The sequence below is a fragment of the Ascaphus truei genome, chromosome 10 (genome assembly GCF_040206685.1).
Source record: "Ascaphus truei isolate aAscTru1 chromosome 10, aAscTru1.hap1, whole genome shotgun sequence".
NCBI lineage: Eukaryota > Metazoa > Chordata > Amphibia > Anura > Ascaphidae > Ascaphus > Ascaphus truei.
The window spans coordinates 35535116-35558026 of record NC_134492.1 but is presented as its reverse complement, the minus strand read 5'-3'; the positions used below and the strand labels follow the sequence as shown (position 1 = coordinate 35558026).

The window sequence follows — 22911 nt, the reverse complement described above, 5'->3', positions numbered from 1 at the left end:
ATTTTACTGGTACCTCACTCAAAGCCGATTGAAACAAATCTACCCTCTGGTATCTGGCCTGTGTTGGAGGGGCTGCAGGCAAAGAGGTGATATGGTGCTTATTTGATGGAAATGCCCGGCGATATGGAAATATTGGATTACCGTCCAAACTATTATTAAAGATATAACAGACTTATCCATCCCCTTGGACTCCCTGATTTTTCTGTTGGCAAAGCCAGTTGAAGATATTGGACGCCCTATGAGACAGCTGATATCATTTATTTTGATGGTGGCTAGATGTGCCGTGGTGGCCTCTTGGATGAAGATAGCCCCCCCCCCTTCTAGATAAACTATTGAGAAAAGAATAAATGAGTTTTATAAAACATGGGCGCCATGGTTGGGGCAGTGATCTGAGCTAAATTGAACTGAAGAATTATGACAGCTAAGGATAAAGCTACCAATATGATGCAAACTGAAAGGGTGGTTCACCCCAAGTTTAAAATTGAGCCGAAGCCAAGTAAATTGAGTTATCGAGCTACACTTTTTTAAAACAAAAAGATTCCCCAAAATAGGAGAATTTTGTCTGAAGCTAAATGGGTCGGCGCTGGCGGGGGCAGGTGAACCCCCTCCCATCTCCCTCTCCCCCTCCAACTTTCTTTTCTTTCTTCTTCTCTCCTTGTCCTTTCCATAGGACACTAACTGGACAATGCCAGTTGGTCCTTGTCGCCACCTGGCAGGAAATCAACACACCTATCCAAATGTGTTCAGATATAGCCATGATTTTGATTTGGTGTTATTATAAACTACCCACTGGTTTCTCTACTTCTCTATTGCCACTGAAAGTAATAACTGTATGTTGTTTTTACCAATGTCTTTGGAAGTTGTTTACTTTCTGTTTATCCAATAAAAATATTTTTAAAAAAAAGAAAGTGAAGAGCAGTAAGATCAGCCCACGCCATATAAATAAATTCTCTCAATCTGTCATACTTTATGCACTACCAAGGTAAACATGCTAAAATCCTCAATCCTTTGGCTTTTAAGCCTCTATTTCCTTCAGGAGATAGGGGGAAATTTAGACGTACTGTAGGTAGGTCAATATATTATTGATAAAAATGGTCTGGAACTAAATGTGGTTATGAAGTGCTAAAGAAGAGGATAGGTAACATGTACAGGGAAGAGTAGGTAAAGCGGAAGTAAAGCGTTAAGAGGAATTCTCTATACTGTACCTTCAATAGATATACAAAAATAATCCCAAACGTGGGTTGGTATAGTGCTGCTCTTATACAGATGGGTTTCCAGACAATTACTTATCACCCAGGGAGGATGTACAGAATAACAGGCATGAGGGCATATTTGTCCTAGAGCTCAATCATTAAAACAAGTGTATGGCGGATAACATGCACAGAAAAAGCAGTCTGATGCTCCACATTTGTTAAAAATAAATTATTTATTTATAGCTCTTAAAACCATATGGAATCGTTTTTTTCGCATCTGCAATTAAAGATTTTTACATTCGACCAAAACTTGGGTTGGGAGAACTGCACTTCCCAGTAGTATTTGCCAGACACCCATTTTCTGTGCTGCATCTTTTTGTTCCAATGTGGATCCACCTTCTGCATTTCAGGAGCTTCAACACAAGCTTAACCTCTACTAATTAAAGCAACTCTTTATCATTATAGCACTTAGTCTTCTTACTTTTACTCTCAACCATCTGTACTTGACTATTACTATTGCTTTCATGCTCTATGCTTTCTCATAAATACAACACATCTCCGGCATTTGCCTATAACACTCTAGTTCAGTGATTTTCAACCTTGGTTCCGCAGCCATCGGGGGGGGGGAGGGGGAGAGTTGGGGACAACTCCCCATGCTGTCCCAGGCCTGGCAGGCACCCCACATTAGCAGTGACCCGGCGGCTCCCGGGCTAAGCAGCAGCAGCAGTCGCCTGGTCACTGTTATTCTGTGTCAGTGTCAGTGAGAGTGTCTGTGTCAGTGAGTGTCTGTGAGAGTGTCCGCGTCTGTGAGAGTGTCCACGTCTGTGAGAGTATCCGCGTCTGTGAGAGTGTCCGCGTCTGTGAGAGTGTCCGCGTCTGTGAGAGTGTCCGCGTCTGTGATTGTCAGTGAAAAAAAAAAGGAGAGTGTCAGTGTCTGTGAGAGTGACCATGTCTGTGAGAATGTCAGTGTCTGTGAGAGTGTCAGTATCTGTATGAGGGTCAGTGTTTGTGAGTGTCAGTGTCTGGGAGAGGGCCAGTGTCTTTGAGAGTGTCAGTGAGAATGACAGTTAGTGTGTGTCTCAGTGAGTGTCTGTGAGTCAGTGTCTGTGAGTCAGAGTGCCTGTGAGTCAGAGTGCCTGTGAGTCAGAGTATCTCTGAGTCAGTGTCATTGTTTGTGAGTCAGAGTGTCTGTGTCTGAGTCAGAGAGGGGAGAGTGTGAGAGGGAGCGAAAGGGGGAGTGTGACGGGGAAAGTGACAGGGGCAAACGGTGGGGGGGAGGGAGAGATGGGGGCGATGGGGGGAGGGGAGAGATGGGGGTGACGGGGGAGAGAGATGGGGGGAAGAGACGGGGCAACGGAGGAGGCTAGAGGTGGGGGGCAAGGGTTGGGGTTCTCTAGAATTTTAAAATCGAATTCTGGGGTTCCCTAACCGAACAAAGGTTTAAAACCAATGCTTTAGTTTGTCTCAACCCCTACTGCTTCCACTGCAAACGTAGTCAGACTTGCAGGAATTATGTTCTACAACCCTGCCTTCCAAATGTGCTCAGTATGCTGTACAACTCCTTTCCCAACACTGGGGGAGATTTGGGGACTGTGAGGGTAAAAGTACCAACTTAATAAATTGTGGGTTTTGCCTTTAACTCCATTCCTTCTACTGTGGTTTGCAGAAATCTGGTTGGAATGTGTTGAAGGCCTGTACAGTGGTGAAGGGGTTAAAGTGGCTTTACCTCTTGTTTTTTTTTTTTAAATAATATTTTTTTTACTGTGTTTTAAGCAGTCTCTATTGCTGAACCATGTTGATTTCCACTTACGGGGACCCCCTGCTTCCCAAGATAATTCCATCTGAAGGCGGTGCTGGTAGCAGCTCCAGCTGGGCACAGAAAAAGTCTGTTTAAAGGCCCCGTGTCCCGCAGGCCAATAGAAAGCCGCAACGTCATCCTGTGTGGCTTCCTATTGGCCACATAGAGCAGGACTTTTAAACATAAGTGAGATCACCTTGAGATGTATGTATCTTGGAGAGTAGGGGGATCATCTCCTGCTTTCCCATGTGTCTATATTTATTTTAAGGCATAGCTCCCTTAATATGTATTTAGGAGCATTGTTTGCAATGTATACTTAATGCTGTCTTTGACCTGCTTGCATTGGCAGAAAATAGGAGCAATAATAATTCTCAAATAGTCTTTTTTTAAAGACTACATCTAGATTGGTTGAGCATAATGAATTTTGGCACTTATGTTTTTTCCATTGCTTTATATGGTTGCCTTATCTTTGCACTGATACTTCCTGACATATCGTGGGACTCATTAACTACTGTGGGGCCTTTGTACTAAGCGCCGATAAGCCCTTGGCTATCTGCTAAGGAAATGAAGCTGCTTTAATGTAAATTTTATTAATAGTGTGCGGGAGCAGGGGGTCCCCTGAGCTGAACCGCTTTGATTTCTGCCTCAGGGACCCAATGCTTCCCGAGTTACAGGTCCCGGAATGGGGCATCGGGTGCCAGTATCGCCACCATTTTTAAATCGTCCACGTCACGTGACCGTGGGATTTAAATACTGGAGGAGATACCGACACCCCATACCAGGGCCTGTAACTCAGGAAGCAGCGGGTTCCCGTGGCTGAAATCAATGTGGTTCATCTCAGGAGACCCCCTGCTCCTGCACACTATTAATAAAAATGACTTTAAAGCTGCTTCACTACCATGGCGGATAGCCACAACGGTAACAAATTTGTTACTTGGGTTTTAATACTAGTGTATTGTACCAGGGTGTCTCCAGAGCAGAATCGCGTTGATTTGAGGTCCGGGGGCCCCCTGCTTCCCGAGATACAGGCCCCGTTATGGAGTGCCTGGTATCTACTACGCATTTAAATGTCCCACATCACGTGACCGTGGGAATAAAAAGCATAGGAGATACCGGTACCCCATAACGGGGCCTTTATCTCGGGAAGCAGAGGGACCCCGGACCTCAAATCAACGAGATTCTGCTCCGGAGACCCCCTACTACAATACACTAGCATTACATTTTATATTAAAAACTTTTGATCTATTTCGAGATTTGCGCAGGGAGAGGCGGCTCTCTCTCTCTCTGCAGCAGAAAGAAATCGCCGGGTGAGCCCTTTTCAGAGGGGCGATCACCACGTCGCCAGCTACTCGCCAGTTTTGTCAATGTTGCTATCACAGGTATTCGAGGCTTTCTGCATACCGTGATAGTAACGCTGTAAAAACTGGCGATTTAAACTGTCCGGTGTTTTTTTCCCCCCCGGCGCTTAGTGCATAGGCCCCTGTATGTTCTATATTTCAAACACATAACCACCAAAGCACTTTATGCGGATACGGTACGTATGTGACATACCATTGTTTGCCTAGATGAACTATAACTGACCCACAGTTAGCCTTTTCGTAAAGACATTTCTAAAGACATGACTTTCTGGTTTTCGTCTGCTCCTGCGTCCTCTTACTCGTGACTGAATTAACCTCCATTGTTAGCAATGTGGTTATTTCATTTCTCAAGGCACGGGTCTGTGATATAAAAGAATAAGGCATCCCCCGTTCTGCAAGAGAAGAAAAACATTTCTTCTCTCCTCAGTGGATACATTTGCATTGCAGCAATTTGTGTGAAATGAGAGATGGTAAAAATGCTTTTAGAACATTTTAACCAAATAAGTGGAGAAGGTAAAAGCTGTTGAAGAAAAGCAGAATTACAGTGCTACGCTCTCCCTGCAGCTCTCTGCGGGAGAAAATACATGATGAATGATATAACAGTCACACTGAGGTACAGTAACATAAAGCAGAGCAATGTCTTACAGACGCGGGAACCTGTGTAAGGACTTGTGGGTTTTTTGGTCAGCGAGTAACAACTCTCCTATGAGTCAGTGGTGTGCGATGCAGGCAGTGCACACAAAGTCTTGTTATGGTGTCGTTATTAAACACACAATAGAGCATCTGTAATAAACTCGGAGAGAACAACGTGGGAGCGGCCTACACATCCTTCATCCCGCGGCAGAAGATATTGCAAATTAGACAAAGATAGAGGGAGAGAGAGGGAGAGACTGCCCCTTATTAAATATTCAGTGAGGCCATCTACCCACCATTCATGTGTTCAAGCTCCACTCATTTAAGGGGAAGGCAGTCTCATAATATATTGAAAAGGGGCCTTAGAGGAAGAGAGGAAAGGGAGGAATAGTCAGCACGGTAAATACACATCTAGCCGTTTTAATTGGTCCCGCTTAGTGGGACATGTTGTGATATTTTGCTCCAACACTGCCACTGAATCCTGTCCTATCCTGCGTTCTAACGACATATGACGTGTTATCTAGGGAAATAATAAATTCTGTTACATCTATAGGTTTATTTGGGTCATAGATATATCATGTCATTATATTCATATCATATTTTATATCATAAAATGTCTCATTGGGTGTCTGTTTCACTTTTAGCCTCAATAGCGATTTGTCTCCCGCTAAGTCAACCTCTTTCAACCTCTTTCCTTTTGGTCATTCCTTATCGAACTCCAGGAATTGTAACTCATTTAGGATGCAGAGTTAGAATTGTGCAGGCCTGCTTGGCATGTATGTGTATATATACGCTATATGTGTATATATACGGTATATATATATATATGTATGTATATATATATATATGTATGTGTGTATATATACGGTATATATATTGTGACAAACGGCTTACTCCGGGGCTCCGTCGTTTGTCCGGGACTGTTTAGAACACGGTCTTTTAGGGTAGGTTAAATGATGAGGCGTCACGTACTGTTCCTTTAAACAGGCTATGCCTGGTTTATTCAGTCCCAGGCACTGAGACTGCCACAGTGCATACAACAGAAAACAGATCAAAACAAAAGCTGCTCACCTGAGCGATAACTTAACTTAGATATCCCTGACTCAGGGTTGGAAGTGGCTTTTCCACTTCCAACATCAAAACACGGTACTTTTGCAGTCTTACACAAATGAACAGAAAGATTGAACCTGTTTGGGGAAGAGGCTTCTCCCCTCTGTAGTTCAGCAGCCTTCCAGCCTCCTGGCTCTTGTGGGGAGACCAGAGCAAACAGGAAATCAGTCTTTCATACCTGATTCCTAATTAGCATGACAGGTGACAGAAATCAGGCAGCAGACAAACTCTGGTCTGGATCTCTCATCCCTCAGTTCCAGCGCTTGCCAAACTGTGGGATGGAGTGTATGTATTATAAGGCTGCACTCCCAGGCCAAACAGGATAGAAACTGTCTAGTATCCTGGGAGCCCTATATACGGAATTTATTACCATCCCCTGGTTTCTGTCACATATCCTCCCCCCCAGCTCAGACCTCGAGGGATGAGCGACCATGGATATTAGGGAGTGCATCCTTGACAACCCGTCAGCATTGCCATGTTTGTGCCCTGACCTGTGTTCCACAGAAAATTTAAAGGGTTGTAGGCTTAGGAACCACCTGGTCACTCTAGCATTCTTTTCCCTGTTTTGACACATCCAGGTAAGGGGTGCATGATCTGTGACCAACCGGAATTTTCTCCCCAACAGGTAGTATTTGAGCGTCTCTACAGCCCACTTTATTGCGAGACACTCTTTCTCTACTATGGAGTAATTTTTCTCCTGGGGATTTAGTTTCCTACTTAAATAAAGGATGGGGTGCTCCTCACCTTGAGACTCCTGGGAGAGTACCGCCCCCAGCCCTACCTCAGATGCGTCGGTTTGGACTACGAACTCTTTGGAGAAGTCAGGTGTGACCAACACTGGTTGGGCACAGAGAGCTTCTTTCAGGCTTCTAAAGGCCTGTTCGGTTTCGGGGGACCACTTTACCATTAGCGGTCCTCTTGCTTTTGTGAGGTCAGTTAGTGGGGTTGCCTTAGTTGCAAAATTGGGAATAAACCTTCTATAGTACCCAATTAACCCCAAAAAGGTCCTTACTTGTTTTTTTGTAACTGGCCTTGGCCAATTTTGTATCGCCTCCACTTTGAGTGTTTGGGGTTTGAGTAAACCTCTGCCAATAGAATATCCCAGATACTTGGCCTCCTCCAGACCAATAGTGCATTTAGCGGGGTTAGCAGTTAGTCCAGCAGACCGGACTGCGTCAAGCACAGCTTGGACCTTTGGAAGGTGGGATTGCCAATCTTCACTATGGATTACCACATCATCCAGGTAGGCGGCAGCATACCGAGCATGTGGTTTTAAAATTTTATCCATCATTCTTTGGAATGTGGCGGGAGCTCCATGTAAGCCAAAAGGCAACACCTTATACTGAAAGAGGCCGTCTGGGGTTGAGAAGGCTGTCTTTTCTTTTGCCCTTTCTGTGAGGGGAACCTGCCAGTACCCTTTTGTTAGGTCTAGGGTTGTGAGATATCGGGCTTTGCCCAGTCTCTCTACAAGTTCATCTACCCTGGGCATAGGATAAGTATCAAATTTTGACACCGCGTTTAGTTTCCGGTAGTCATTACAAAACCTTGTTGTACCATCTGGCTTTGGGACTAAGACTATAGGGCTGTTCCACCCACTTTGGGATTCCTCAATTACACCTAGTTTTAGCATTTTTTTAACCTCTAAACTTATAGCCTTTCTTTTGGCCTCTGGGATTCGGTACGGTTTAAGGTTAACTCGGACCCCCGGTTCAGAGACTAGGTCATGTTCAATTACGCTAGTTCTACCTGGCCGTATAGAGAAGATTTCTTTGTTTCTTTTCACTAAATTCTGAACCTCTCGTTTCTGATGAACAGAAAGGGTTTCAGCTATGCTAACCTCTGGGTCAGTTTCTTGATTCTCTGACGGACCTGGGGGTACTAGGGTTAACAAGACTTCTCTATCTTTCCAGGGCTTGAGTAGGTTTATATGGTAAATTTGCTCAGGTTTCCTCCTACCTGGCTGTCTTACCTTATAATTTACTTCTCCCACTCTTTCCAAGACCTCATATGGCCCATGCCATTTAGCAAGGAATTTACTCTCCACGGTGGGAACCAGAACTAGTACCCTATCACCTGGAGAAAAAATTCTGACCCTAGCACCCTTATTATATGTATTCCTCTGTGCTTCTTGAGCTTTCTCCATGTGTTCCCTCACTATGGGTAGGACTGCAGCAATGCGGTCCTGCATCTGGGCAACATGCTCTATTACACTTCTGTAAGGGGTAACCTCGTGTTCCCAAGTCTCTTTGGCTATATCCAGTAAGCCCCTTGGGTGTCGGCCATACAATAGTTCAAACGGGGAGAAGCCTGTGGATGATTGGGGAACTTCCCTAATGGCAAATAACAGGTACGGTAACAAACAATCCCAGTTTTTCCCATCTTTATCAACCGCCCGCCGTAACATGCTCTTTAAGGTTTTATTGAACCTTTCCACTAAACCATCTGTTTGTGGATGATAGACTGAGGTTCTGAGATGCTTGATTTTTAGGAGTTTACATAGCTCTTTCGTTACTTGGGACATAAATGGTGTTCCCTGGTCAGATAGAATCTCTTTAGGAATCCCGACCCGGGAAAACAGAACTACTAACTCTTTTGCTATGTTTTTAGCTGAGGTGCTACGTAGGGGAACTGCCTCCGGATATCGGGTGGCATAATCTAATATTACCAATATATGCTGATGTCCCCTAGCAGACTTTATTAGGGGTCCTACTAGATCCATAGCAATCCGGTCAAATGGTACCTCTATTATGGGAAGGGGTACCAATGGGCTGCGGTACGCCTTGAACGGGGCGGTGATCTGACATTCTGGGCATGAGGAACAATAATTCATAATTTCTGCCAGAACCCCAGGCCAATAGAAGCTTCGGAGAACCTTTTCTTTTGTCTTTTCCACCCCTAGGTGTCCCCCCAATGGATGACTATGTGCGAGGTGTAATACTACGTTACGGAATGTCCGTGGTACCAACAATTGTTTAGTTGTAACTGATTTCCTTTTATCAACCCGATATACTAGGTCGTTCTCTACCTCGAAGTAGGGGTAAGCAAGTGACCTATCTGGTTGGCCAGGAGTACTATTCTGGTCCCGTATATTTCCCCTTGCTACCGCTAATGTGGGGTCCTCCCACTGGGCCTTCTTAAAACTCCCAGGACTGACCTCTAGGTCAGCGAGGGTCTTATCCGGTTCTGGGTTGGTAAGTGTCTGCTCAACATCTTGATTTGGGGTATTCCCTACCAAAGTAGTGATGGGGAAGGGAATTTTACAGCACTCCTCCTTTTCCCCCTTCTTATTTGGGCCCTCGTCAACCTCCATTTCTGAAAAAGGGAAAGGATTTGTTTCTTCTAATACTTCGTTATGGTCCGCTATTGAACTCTGGGCGCTATTCTGAGCGGGGGACCACATTTTTAGAAAATGGGGAAAGTCGGTCCCTATTAACACATCATGTGCCAGTTTGGGTACAATACCCACCTTGAAATCTAAAGAACCAAACTCTGTTTCAAAAAAAACATCAACAGTGGAATATTCATGATTATCCCCATGTATACAACAAATTGCCACTCTTTGTGAACTGCTTCCCTGTTTCTTCTTAATGGGCAAGAGGTATTCGGACACTAGTGTGACCATGCTCCCAGAGTCAAGAAGTGCCCGAACCCTCTTACCATTAACCTTTACAAATGCCCACAGATGGTTATTCAAGGGGTCCTCTGGGCTAGGGCCCATACATTGGGACAACAGCGAATAAGGTTCCACGCTGTTGCATTGCATGGGCTCATCATTTAGTGGGCAGATTTTTGCTGTGTGGCCCCTCTCATGACAATTTACACATTTAGGTACATAGTCTGTGTCCCACTTAGAGCCTTTTCCCGGCTCCCCATGTTGGCTATTGCCCTTAGTGTGCGAACCACTGTTGCTGGTGCTGCGTGAAGGTGGTCGCCGCTCTTCAGCGCCCCTTAACCCCGGTACCCTTTTACCGTCTCTGGAAGAGTCCTGGAACCTCGGGTAGTGGGGTTGCTCCACGACTGTGGGTTGCGGGTGCTCTTCTGCTGCATTGTACCTTTCTACGAGGGCCACAAGCTCATCCGCATTGTGGGGGTCACTCCGACTGACCCAACGGCGTAAGGCAGAGGGAAGTTTCCTCAAGAACTGGTCCATGACCAACCGTTCCACGATGTGGCTGGCTGAGTTGATCTCGGGTTGTAGCCACTTCCGGGCGAGGTGGATGAGGTCATACATCTGGCTTCGGGTGGCTTTATCCATCGTGAAGGACCATGCGTGAAACCTTTGGGCGCGAACAGCCGTGGTTACGCCGAGGCGGGCGAGGATCTCGAACTTCAATTTTGCATAGACGTTAGCTTCGGCTGGCTCTAGATCAAAGTAAGCCTTATGGGGTTCGCCGCTTAGGAAGGGTGCGATTAGACCAGCCCACTCAGCTTCTGGCCATCCCTCTCTCTGTGCCGTGCGTTCAAACGTGAGAAGATAGGCTTCCACATCATCCGAGGGTCCCATCTTCTGAAGGTAGTGGCTTGCCCTGATCATTTTCGGAACTGGGGCTGCCACTGCCAGTGGAAGGTTACTGATAGTCCCCCTCAGGATCTCGAGTTCCTGCTGTAAGCCCTGAGCGAACCGCTGTTGCTCCTCTCTCAGCAAGCGGTTTGTCTCTTGCTGGTTTGCATTCGCGTTTTGCAGGGCTTCATTCGTCTGTTGCTGGTTTGCATTCGCCTGTTGCTGGTTGGCATTCACCTGTTGCTGGTTGGCATTAATCTCTTGCTGGGCTATTAGCAGCTGTTGCTGGGCTGCATTCGTCTGCTGCTGGTTTGCATTAGTTTCTTGCTGGGCTATTAACAGCTGTTGCTGGGTTTCATTCGTGTCTTTCTGGGCAGCGACATTGCGTACCAGTGCACCCACCACGTCTTCCATCTTGTTTGCAGAGGATGAAAAAAACTTTTTTTTTTTTTTTTCAAAGTTCTTCAACCCGCAGACCCCCTAGTGCTCTGCCCGCATTCTCCACCATATGTGACAAACGGCTTACTCCGGGGCTCCGTCGTTTGTCCGGGACTGTTTAGAACACGGTCTTTTAGGGTAGGTTAAATGATGAGGCGTCACGTACTGTTCCTTTAAACAGGCTATGCCTGGTTTATTCAGTCCCAGGCACTGAGACTGCCACAGTGCATACAACAGAAAACAGATCAAAACAAAAGCTGCTCACCTGAGCGATAACTTAACTTAGATATCCCTGACTCAGGGTTGGAAGTGGCTTTTCCACTTCCAACATCAAAACACGGTACTTTTGCAGTCTTACACAAATGAACAGAAAGATTGAACCTGTTTGGGGAAGAGGCTTCTCCCCTCTGTAGTTCAGCAGCCTTCCAGCCTCCTGGCTCTTGTGGGGAGACCAGAGCAAACAGGAAATCAGTCTTTCATACCTGATTCCTAATTAGCATGACAGGTGACAGAAATCAGGCAGCAGACAAACTCTGGTCTGGATCTCTCATCCCTCAGTTCCAGCGCTTGCCAAACTGTGGGATGGAGTGTATGTATTATAAGGCTGCACTCCCAGGCCAAACAGGATAGAAACTGTCTAGTATCCTGGGAGCCCTATATACGGAATTTATTACCATCCCCTGGTTTCTGTCACAATATATATACACATATACACATATACACATATACACATATACACATATACACATATACACATACATATATATACAAGGCTCGACAAACTAGGGAAAAACCCATTCGCCCCACCCCAAAAGTAATTCGACCCCCCCCCAAAAAAAACCTCCCTCAACCGCCCCCCCCCCCCCCCCTCACGACACTTACCTGCGGCGGGGTCAGGCTGCGTGATGTGCGATCTCCGTCTTCTCCCCTACAAACTGTACTCTTTCCCTTGCAGGTCCTAAAAAAATGGCAGCGGTAACGTGACGCCATGGAAATGGGACGGCGTGACATAGTAAAATTTGCAGGGGAGAAGACGGAGATTGCCGCACCACACCACCGGACCCCGCCGCAGCTAAGCACTCGCCAGCGCCCAAAATGCACTCACCCGTGCCTAGCGGGTAAGTATATTTGTCGAGCCCTGCCTGCATATCTATATATATATATATCGTGGACCGAAACGTTGGTTTTGTGTTTATTTTCAATACACTTGTTTGTTCAATTCTGGAGTGCTGCCTGCTGATTTCGTTTCCAAACGGTATCGTATTGCTTATTCTTCATTATAGGATCTGCACCCACACCAGTGACTATTATTACGGAGTGCTTTTTGTTCTTTTTCTATGTTACACACATATATATATATATATATATATATATATATATATATATATATATATATATATATATATATATATATATATATATATATATATATCACAACAAAACAAAAATATTAAGGAGCGCCTACTATTACAACCTGCCTAACTGTGAGTAAGTTAGCTACTGGGTAAAAACAACCTATGGGGTGGCCAGAGGGGGTATTAAATATAAAATAGATCCTATGTTGTTAAGATAACACATATATTATATAAACGACTTTAATAAAAATTACTATAAAAAATGGAAAAAATATATTTAAATATAAAAAATTCATAAAAAATATTGAGAAAATACCAAAACCTTAAAAAACATAGAGTCCAGTTCCAATAAAGTGCATCCAGGTAATGGCAGCCCGTTTGAAAGGGATCACAACTCCCTTGTAGATACCTATGAAAGAAAAAGAGAAAAAAACAGGCGCACACCTAGTGCATTAAAGTAAAACAAACAGTTTATGGAACATTAAAAAAGACAAATGCCCACTCACAAGTCAAACGGTAAAATAAAGCAGTTATGAGATTGGCTCTCATATGCCAGTAGTAGCGTCCGGATCAGCAATGGAGACCTGTCCTACACACGCGTGGCGCAGTCTCCTTCCCCGGAAGTGACGTCCTCCCGGTCGTGTGCCCCACAAAAGGAAATCCCTCCGGGAACCACAGGAACCACAGCCTTAGCCTTAGCTTGCTTACTTCTGGCTGCTGCACTACCAGGAATGGTAAAGATATGTCCGCTTTTCTTGTCTGGCTCGCCGCTCTCAAACTGCAATCGTAGTAGTCCGTGATGCACTGTATTCAGTGGGAAAGTGCCTCCTCCGTCTTAGCCACGCCCTAAGCCACATTGCTGATCCGGACGCTACTACTGGCATATGAGAGCCAATCTCATAACTGCTTTATTTTACCGTTTGACTTGTGAGTGGGCATTTGTCTTTTTTAATGTTCCATAAACTGTTTGTTTTACTTTAATGCACTAGGTGTGGGCCTGTTTTTTTCTCTTTTTCTTTCATATATATATATATATATATACAGCTAAACCCCGTTATAACGCGCCTCGTTATACCGCGATTCGGTTATAACGCGGTTTTCCCGTGGCTCCCGTTTTTTTTTTAAAAAAAAAAAAAAAAAAAAAAAAAAAAAAAAAAAAAAAAATTTTTACATTTTTTTTTTTGCACACTGCACACACTCACTGCACACACACTGCTCATTGCTCACACTGCCACACTGCACACACACTGCACACTGCACACACACTGCTCATTGCTCACACTGACACACTGCACACACTCACTGCACACACACTGCTCATTGCTCACTGCCACACTGCACACACACTGCACACTGCACACACACTGCTCATTGCTCACACTGACACACTGCACACACACTGACCACACTCACGCACACTCACACACACTTACGCACACTCACGCACACTTACGCACACTTACAGACACTCACACACACTCACACACACACACACACACACACACACACACACACTTACACACACTTAGACACTCACACACACTCACACACACTCACACACACTCACACACACTTACACACACTTACACACACCTAGACACTCACAGACACACACTCACACACACTCACACACACTTACACACTCACAGACACTCACACACACTCACACACACTTAGACACTCACAGACACTCACAGACACTCACAGACACTCACACACACTCACACACACTCACACACACTCACACACACTCACACACACTTACACACTCACAGACACTCACACACACTCACACACACTTACACACACTTACACACACACTCAGACACTTACCCACACTCACACACCCATATACACACACACACTTTCTCTCCCATATATACATACACACACACTCTCTCACTCTACACAGACGGGCCGCGACCAGCACCACCACCCGCTCCCCCCCTCCTCCCGCGCAGGCAGCGGGAGCACCGGGGACAGCGGTGGGGAGAAGAAACCCCCCGCTACAACCTCCATGCAGGCAGCATGGTTCTGAGGTAAGCGGCGACCTGAGGGACATCCCCACTCCCATCTCCTGCCCCGCGGCCTGTCCCGAGGTGACAGGGGGAAGCGGGGACAGGAGAGACATCCCCGCTCCCATCTCCTGCCCCGCGGCCTGTCCCGAGGTGACAGGGGGAAGCGGGGACAGGAGGGACATCCCCGCTCCCATCTCCTGCCCCGCGGCCTGTCCCGAGGTGACAGGGGGAAGCGGGGACAGGAGAGACATCCCCGCTCCCATCTCCTGCCCCGCGGCCTGTCCCGAGGTGACAGGGGGAAGCGGGGACAGGAGGGACATCCCCGCTCCCATCTCCTGCCCCGCGGCCTGTCCCGCGGTGACAGGGTGAAGCGGGGACAGGAGAGACATCCCCGCTCCCATCTCCTGCCCCGCGGCCTGTCCCGCGGTGACAGGGGGAAGCGGGGAGCGGAGGGACATGCCCGCTCCCATCTCCTGTCCCGCGGGATGAATATGCGCTAAAGCGCGGCGGCCATTTTTTTTTCTCGCGACCCCGTTAGTAACGCGGTGGTCTCGGGGTGGACCCCGAGACCCGCGTTATAACGGGGTTTAGCTGTATATATATATATATATATATATATATAAAATAAAGCAACCCCTGAAGAATTCACGCATGTGACGAATTGCGTCGGGTCTTTTTTTTGACGTGTTGACGTCTCTATTGAGAGACGGAGTCAGTGCGAGTAGCGAGAAGGACTTGCATTGCAACCTATCAGCTCCTGTCTGTATGCCAGCTATATGCGTATACAAGCCGCTCATTGCCGATACTGGAAACCCTGTGGACCTCAACTACGGCCCTATACCACCAGAGATGGCCCCATTCTGAGGAATTGTCCATCAGAACCTGACGGCATACCCCGCATGCACCGATACTGGACCGAAACTACACTCTGAATCGGTGACATGACCTCACCTTTTTCCTTTACGTATCTTCATGATTTGGCAACATCATTTTTGAAGCTGCAGTTTGCTCCATCAAGATCATATACTGGATATTGGACTTCATGTTTACTTTCCTACACTGGAACTGGTTTGAAATACTCATTCACTTTTGTATATACGTAAGCATATCCTATGTGTACAGTTACACTTTATTGATTTCAGGGGGGAGGGATAGGTTTCATCCACAGATAACATTCCAGCCTTTGTCAAAGTAAAACTTTTCTTGCTTTATCCATTGTAACATCGCCAGAAGAAGAGATCAGTGTATCTCGAAAGCTCTCACAAAGAAAAGCATTTCGTTAGCCACAGAATGGTATCGAGTAATATATATATATATATATATATATATATATATATACACATGAAGGTCAGTCAGCACACTGCAGTAGAAAAGGTTATAATAGCAGATGCTAGTCCCATAGAAAATAAGTATGATACGAACCAATCCAAAGACCAGTAAAGAGACAGCACACCGCACGGGGTTAATCCAAAAATCTATATTCACAACATGAAATACACGTAAGCCAACGTTTCGGTCCCACAGAGAGACCTTCCTCAGGGCCGTGCAACCCACAAGTGCAAGTGACCACACATATATACCCTCACCCATAGTGCAATGCAAACAAAGGGAACCAATCACCAACATGCAATCAGACAGAATATGCAACATAGCTGTGCTCCGTGCCCCCTCCCCTATTACCTGATTATCCAAATGACTCATCATGACATGAGAGTAGGCACTTAAACTATTAGGAGAAAGACACCCTTTAGACACTGGTCCCAGGGTCTACTGCCCTTGCGGGGGAAGGTCGCGCACCGCGCATCTGCAGTGGGCCAAAACATATTGACTGCCGGAGCGCCAGCAAGGAGAGTACGCCGCGCATCACAGCTGTGAGCAGACGCCTCATTGACTCTCCCTGGCCACCAGGGACGCCGGCAGCGCAAAACGCACATGCGCAGTCTGAAAAACCGCCTCGGTGCACAGTTACCCACACACTGACAGTAATAATGGGCTAAACAGAATAGTAATAAACAGAGCGTTAAGGTGAACCACAGGGGGACAGGTAGAGGTATAGAGCACAAGGAGCGCATAGCATCACCATAGTATATAAGGACAAAGGAAGTGCAAAAGTGCAGAGGGAGTGATGCAACAGAGTATGAGTGACAAACATAAAAAAGGCATAATGCAAAATCAAGTGAAAGCAGGGAGACTGCTACAAAAAGCAGCTAAGTGAAAGTTCCTCATTTAGGCCACCAGGTGTCATAGTTCTTAGTTCATAAATAAGCCTTGCTTCCTGTTTAAGCAAAGTCCTGCCCCTGTCACCCCCACGGGGGGGGACTGGGACCTGCAGAATAGGCATACAACGAAGTGTGGCCAGTGTGTGTCTTTTTTCCTTGAAATGTCTAGCCACAGGTAGACACTTCAGGTCTACATCAGAGGCATCACTCAGTAGGGCTTTTCTGATGTTTGAACGGTGCATGGCCATGCGTTCTTTCAGCATCCTTACAGTCTTCCCGATGTACAGCAATCCACAAGGACACTTAATAAGGTACACCACGAATTTAGACTCACAGTTCAGTGGTTGTTTGATTTTAATCGGTGCGCCACTATGCGGGTGATTGTAGCTAGGGCCCAGCTGCATATAGTTGCAGTTGGTACAGCCATGACAGCGGTACGAACCAGGTTTTTTGGCTAACCAAGTGGTGGGTGTGGCATATTTGTCTATTGGGTCAGATCCAGTGACCATGTCACCAATGTTTGGTCCCCGACGAAAGCAGAATAGAGGTGGCTCTCTAGCAAATGCACCAATCCTCTCGTCATTCTCCAGGATGCGCCAATTGCCCCGAATGCAGCGCTTAATGCTGTTGGTAGCAGTACTGAATGTACTGACTATATTGAGCCTGTTGCTCACCGGTCTGCCTGTCGAAGGTGTCAATAGTTCACCCCTATCAACCTGTCCAACCTTTTGCAAGGCAAAATTGATGTCCTTGGCCGAATAGCCCCTCTCCCGGAAGCGTGCGGCCATTTGGGCCAAGGCCCGTTGGGATTCTTCTGGATCAGTGGTGATTCTTTTCACTCGGAGAAGCTGGGAGTATGGGAGACCCCTCTTGAGTGGTACAGGATGGTGGCTGGCTGCACAAAGAAGGGAGTTCTTGTCTGTACTCTTCCGGTATATTCTAGTAGCCAGCGTGCCTCCAATTTTGTACACTATGGTGTCTAAAAAAGCGATTTCCTGGTAGCTGTGGTTGAGGGTAAAACGGATTGTGGAGGGGATTTTGTTTAAATCAGAAACAAATGTCAGCAGCTCCTCTTCACTGCCCGTCCACAGAATGAAGATGTCGTCAAGATGTCGTTAATTAACTGACACCACGCATGGACGGCATATCGTCAAATACCTTCGCTATATTGACGACATCTTCATTCTTCAGTTTTCAGTTAATTAACGACATCTTGACGACATCTTCATTCTGTGGACGGGCAGTGAAGAGGAGCTGCTGACATTTGTTTCTGATTTAAACAAAATCCCCTCCACAATCCGTTTTACCCTCAACCACAGCTACCAGGAAATCGCTTTTTTAGACACCATAGTGTACAAAATTGGAGGCACGCTGGCTACTAGAATATACCAGAAGAGTACAGACAAGAACTCCCTTCTTTGTGCAGCCAGCCACCATCCTGTACCACTCAAGAGGGGTCTCCCATACTCCCAGCTTCTCCGAGTGAAAAGAATCACCACTGATCCAGAAGAATCCCAACGGGCCTTGGCCCAAATGGCCGCACGCTTCCGGGAGAGGGGCTATTCGGCCAAGGACATCAATTTTGCCTTGCAAAAGGTTGGACAGGTTGATAGGGGTGAACTATTGACACCTTCGACAGGCAGACCGGTGAGCAACAGGCTCAATATAGTCAGTACATTCAGTACTGCTACCAACAGCATTAAGCGCTGCATTCGGGGCAATTGGCGCATCCTGGAGAATGACGAGAGGATTGGTGCATTTGCTAGAGAGCCACCTCTATTCTGCTTTCGTCGGGGACCAAACATTGGTGACATGGTCACTGGATCTGACCCAATAGACAAATATGCCACACCCACCACTTGGTTAGCCAAAAAACCTGGTTCGTACCGCTGTCATGGCTGTACCAACTGCAACTATATGCAGCTGGGCCCTAGCTACAATCACCCGCATAGTGGCGCACAGATTAAAATCAAACAACCACTGAACTGTGAGTCTAAATTCGTGGTGTACCTTATTAAGTGTCCTTGTGGATTGCTGTACATCGGGAAGACTGTAAGGATGCTGAAAGAACGCATGGCCATGCACCGTTCAAACATCAGAAAAGCCCTACTGAGTGATGCCTCTGATGTAGACCTGAAGTGTCTACCTGTGGCTAGACATTTCAAGGAAAAAAGACACACACTGGCCACACTTCGTTGTATGCCTATTCTGCAGGTCCCAGTCCCCCCCCGTGGGGGTGACAGGGGCAGGACTTTGCTTAAACAGGAAGCAAGGCTTATTTATGAACTAAGAACTATGACACCTGGTGGCCTAAATGAGGAACTTTCACTTAGCTGCTTTTTGTAGCAGTCTCCCTGCTTTCACTTGATTTTGCATTATGCCTTTTTTATGTTTGTCACTCATACTCTGTTGCATCACTCCCTCTGCACTTTTGCACTTCCTTTGTCCTTATATACTATGGTGATGCTATGCGCTCCTTGTGCTCTATACCTCTACCTGTCCCCCTGTGGTTCACCTTAACGCTCTGTTTATTACTATTCTGTTTAGCCCATTATTACTGTCAGTGTGTGGGTAACTGTGCACCGAGGCGGTTTTTCAGACTGCGCATGTGCGTTTTGCGCTGCCGGCGTCCCTGGTGGCCAGGGAGAGTCAATGAGGCGTCTGCTCACAGCTGTGATGCGCGGCGTACTCTCCTTGCTGGCGCTCCGGCAGTCAATATGTTTTGGCCCACTGCAGATGCGCGGTGCGCGACCTTCCCCCGCAAGGGCAGTAGACCCTGGGACCAGTGTCTAAAGGGTGTCTTTCTCCTAATAGTTTAAGTGCCTACTCTCATGTCATGATGAGTCATTTGGATAATCAGGTAATAGGGGAGGGGGCACGGAGCACAGCTATGTTGCATATTCTGTCTGATTGCATGTTGGTGATTGGTTCCCTTTGTTTGCATTGCACTATGGGTGAGGGTATATATGTGTGGTCACTTGCACTTGTGGGTTGCACGGCCCTGAGGAAGGTCTCTCTGTGGGACCGAAACGTTGGCTTACGTGTATTTCATGTTGTGAATATAGATTTTTGGATTAACCCCGTGCGGTGTGCTGTCTCTTTACTGGTCTTTGGATTGGTTCGTATCATATATATATATATATATATATATATATATAAATATAGATATATATACAGTGTTCGACAAACCTATACATTTGCTCGCCCCGGGCGAGTGGATTTAACCCCCGGGCGAGTAAATATTGGCCCAAGCAGCACACGTTTGGTACTAGGTGGCGAGTAGATTTTTTTGTGTGGCGAGTAGATTTTTTGGTGATTTGTCAACCACTGTATATATATATATATATATATATATATATATATATATATATATATATATATATATATATATATATATATATATATATATATATATATATAAGGCGAGAATCAGCACTCCTAGTAAAGATAATAATAAGGCCTGGTGCTTGTCCCTTAAAAATAGTCTCCCCCCTTCTTCTGTTCTTCTCTCTTCTCCCCCTCTCTCTCTCTGCCTATCCTTTACAGTACTAATATAAGGGGTTTGATCTAAGATCCTCCTAAAACTGTTAATTCTCCCGGACGGGATCTACATAGTAGAATCTAAATGCATAGGAGGTTACAAAATACTAGGGGCAGATCGCCTCTTCTCGATCAATCAACCTTGAGATGCTTCGGGTTGTTCACTTTTAAATGTATATGTTAATTAAGTTTACTGTCTATAAACAACCATGTGATGTGAATGTACCCCTGTCAGAAAACAATAAAAATGTTTGAAATAAAAAAAAAAAAATTGAAAGAATATACGTTACTATCCGAGGACTGATAAAGTAGAGACAGCACACAGTAGGAAGATGACAAAATGTTATATTAGCTTAAACAGCATCACAGATAACCGACGTTTCGACCCCACAGAGATGTGTATATACTGTAGACATCCCCTTGAAAAAGACCTCTCTGTGGGGTCGAAACGTCGGTTATCTGTGATGCTGTTTAAGCTAATATAACCTATTGTCATCTTCCTACTGTGTGCTGTCTCTACTTTATCAGTCCTCAGATGGTAACGTATATTCTTTATATAATATATATATATATATATATATATATACAGTGTGTGTGTCTATAAATGGTGTGGAAGTCATCAAGCAGTGTGTGTGTGCACAAAAGCAATCTCACAGGCCAAGACAGCTATGGGAATTTCTGTTTCCAATTGATTTTTTTTCACAATCCCTGGCTGCAGCGGGAACACTGCTTGCTAAGAGATAACGGGGGAAGACGGGGTCGCAGACCTGTCTGAGACATGTGAATGGGCTCACGTGTTGCATTTTTATTTGTTGTACACTGAACGGTGGAGGTTTTTTTTTTTTAGAACTTCTTTACTCACCATAACACATTTTGTCTAAGGCACTGTAAGATAGGAAAGATGTACATTGCGTTTCTATAAAGTGCACCCAGTTTGTCATATGCAAAGCACATATTAAATTGGGGTCAAGCCACATATCCAAATATTTGAATCTAGTAACTGAGGCAAGATTAGTGCTTGAGCAGGTTCTAATAAGTAGCTCTGTCATGGGAAGTTTAATTACACTCAGGGCCCTACAGTATGTTATAAACCGTGCTAAGCCAAAAGATAATGATTCATTCATTTCAATGGACCCTAATGTGCCTTTCTACAACGTACGTAGCATGGCTTGGTATATTTGGGCCTTAGGGTATGGCCCCAGCACAAGCTTCAGCAGCGACCTGTGGTCTGCGGTTGTGCTTCCACTGAAGAGCAGGGCATCCGACAGGGTGGGGGCGTGGTGGAGGCATGGCCATGATGTCACGTGGCTGGTTCGCCCTCATTGGCTGAACCGCTGCCGTGACATGGCCAATGCTGGGCCGCTGCTCCAAAAGACAAAAGTCTTGTCTTTTGGCAATGACGGTTGCGCATCACGCCTTGTGTGCCCATGCACCGACTGGGGCCTGCCCCAAAGAGGGCTGTACCTTGTGTGCGGCACGCACGCTGTTGCGTGCAGCTGCGCCACTGGGGACGAAGTCTTAGTCTAGGCTCCCGGTGGTGACGGTGGCACACGTGGCGCACACCAGTCACTAACTTCAATTAGGCAGACCCCAGTGTCTTCTTGCGTGTTGGCTCACACAGTGCGGTGACGCGTCAGCCAGCAGGGGAGAAAACACGATTGTGTTCCCGTGCAGCGATCCGGTCACGTGGTGCGCTGGGAGCCAATATGAGGGCAGATAGCTTGGACGAATGGGAGCGCAGGATGCCAGGCGTGTGCAGCAGCCACCACCGGGGACATATCCTAAGGCTGAGTCCCCGCTGGTGCTGAGCGCTTTGCGCTTGGCGCACTTACGTTAGTTAATGTGGATTGTCACATCCACGCTCCTGCTGTGCGTGCGCGGTCACCCATGCTTGGCGCTTGGGTAAACAAAAAAATTTAACTTTCGAGCGCGCTCAATTTGCCCGCAATGCCCCCCGCGTGCGCTTCCGAAATAGCGAGGACACCCGGCGCTCAAGCATGAGTGCGGTCAGCGCCAGGGAGGACGCAGTCTTAGTGTCACTAGCTGTAGTTTCCCAGATTCTGCCCTGCTGCATGTACAGTATGAGACTACAAAGGACACATGGAAGGCCTTGGATACTTAGAGCTCTTGCAACTGTGCTTAATTCTACTGATTGTGTTAGCAACAATAGGCAGTGATCCCTAGAAGACAGCAAAGAATTGAGCTGTAACACTGCTTTTACCAGCAACAATTGCTTGTGGGTGAAATCAGCAACATTTTAAACATTTTATTTCAAAGAGAATCTGGAAAACGCCAAACCAAACAATAAATGACCCTGAGACCGTAGGAGATACAAATAAAACATCTTTCCTTCGACTACACTTTCAAACTGCATTGATAATTCTCAGATAATTATTTTTTCTCTTTCTCTACCAGGCTAACCACACATTATGCATAATGTAATATTCATTCTTACTGGTAGTCTATATTCCTAAGCATAATTAAAGTGTGCGTCTTTGGCCCAACACTGTGTGCTTCCAATCTGCCCTCAGTGCCTCAGCTATTATAACAATCTGTGCCTGATCTCTTTCCCATGTAAAAAGCTGTGTATTCCTCCCTGAGATATTCTCCTTGCCAAAGAGGATGTAAGTGTGTGCAAGCAGGAAGCTCCTCACACATATGAGATTCAGGTGGGTTTAAATTCCAAAGATTAGAGAAAGTAGAAAATGATAAATTTTCTGCAAAATATCAGGATAGTTTGCCAGTAAA

General features: G+C 46.0%; 1 protein-coding gene across 1 annotated transcript in view; it reads right to left on the bottom strand.

Annotated features, from left to right (window-relative positions):
- CACNA1E (calcium voltage-gated channel subunit alpha1 E) overlaps positions 1-22911 on the bottom strand; it is a 132039-nt gene that overhangs the window by 103179 nt on the left and 5949 nt on the right. The window contains exon 2 of the mRNA XM_075615479.1: positions 142-329. Coding sequence (XP_075471594.1) covers positions 142-329 — 188 coding nt within the window. The remainder of the gene's footprint in view (positions 1-141; positions 330-22911) is intronic.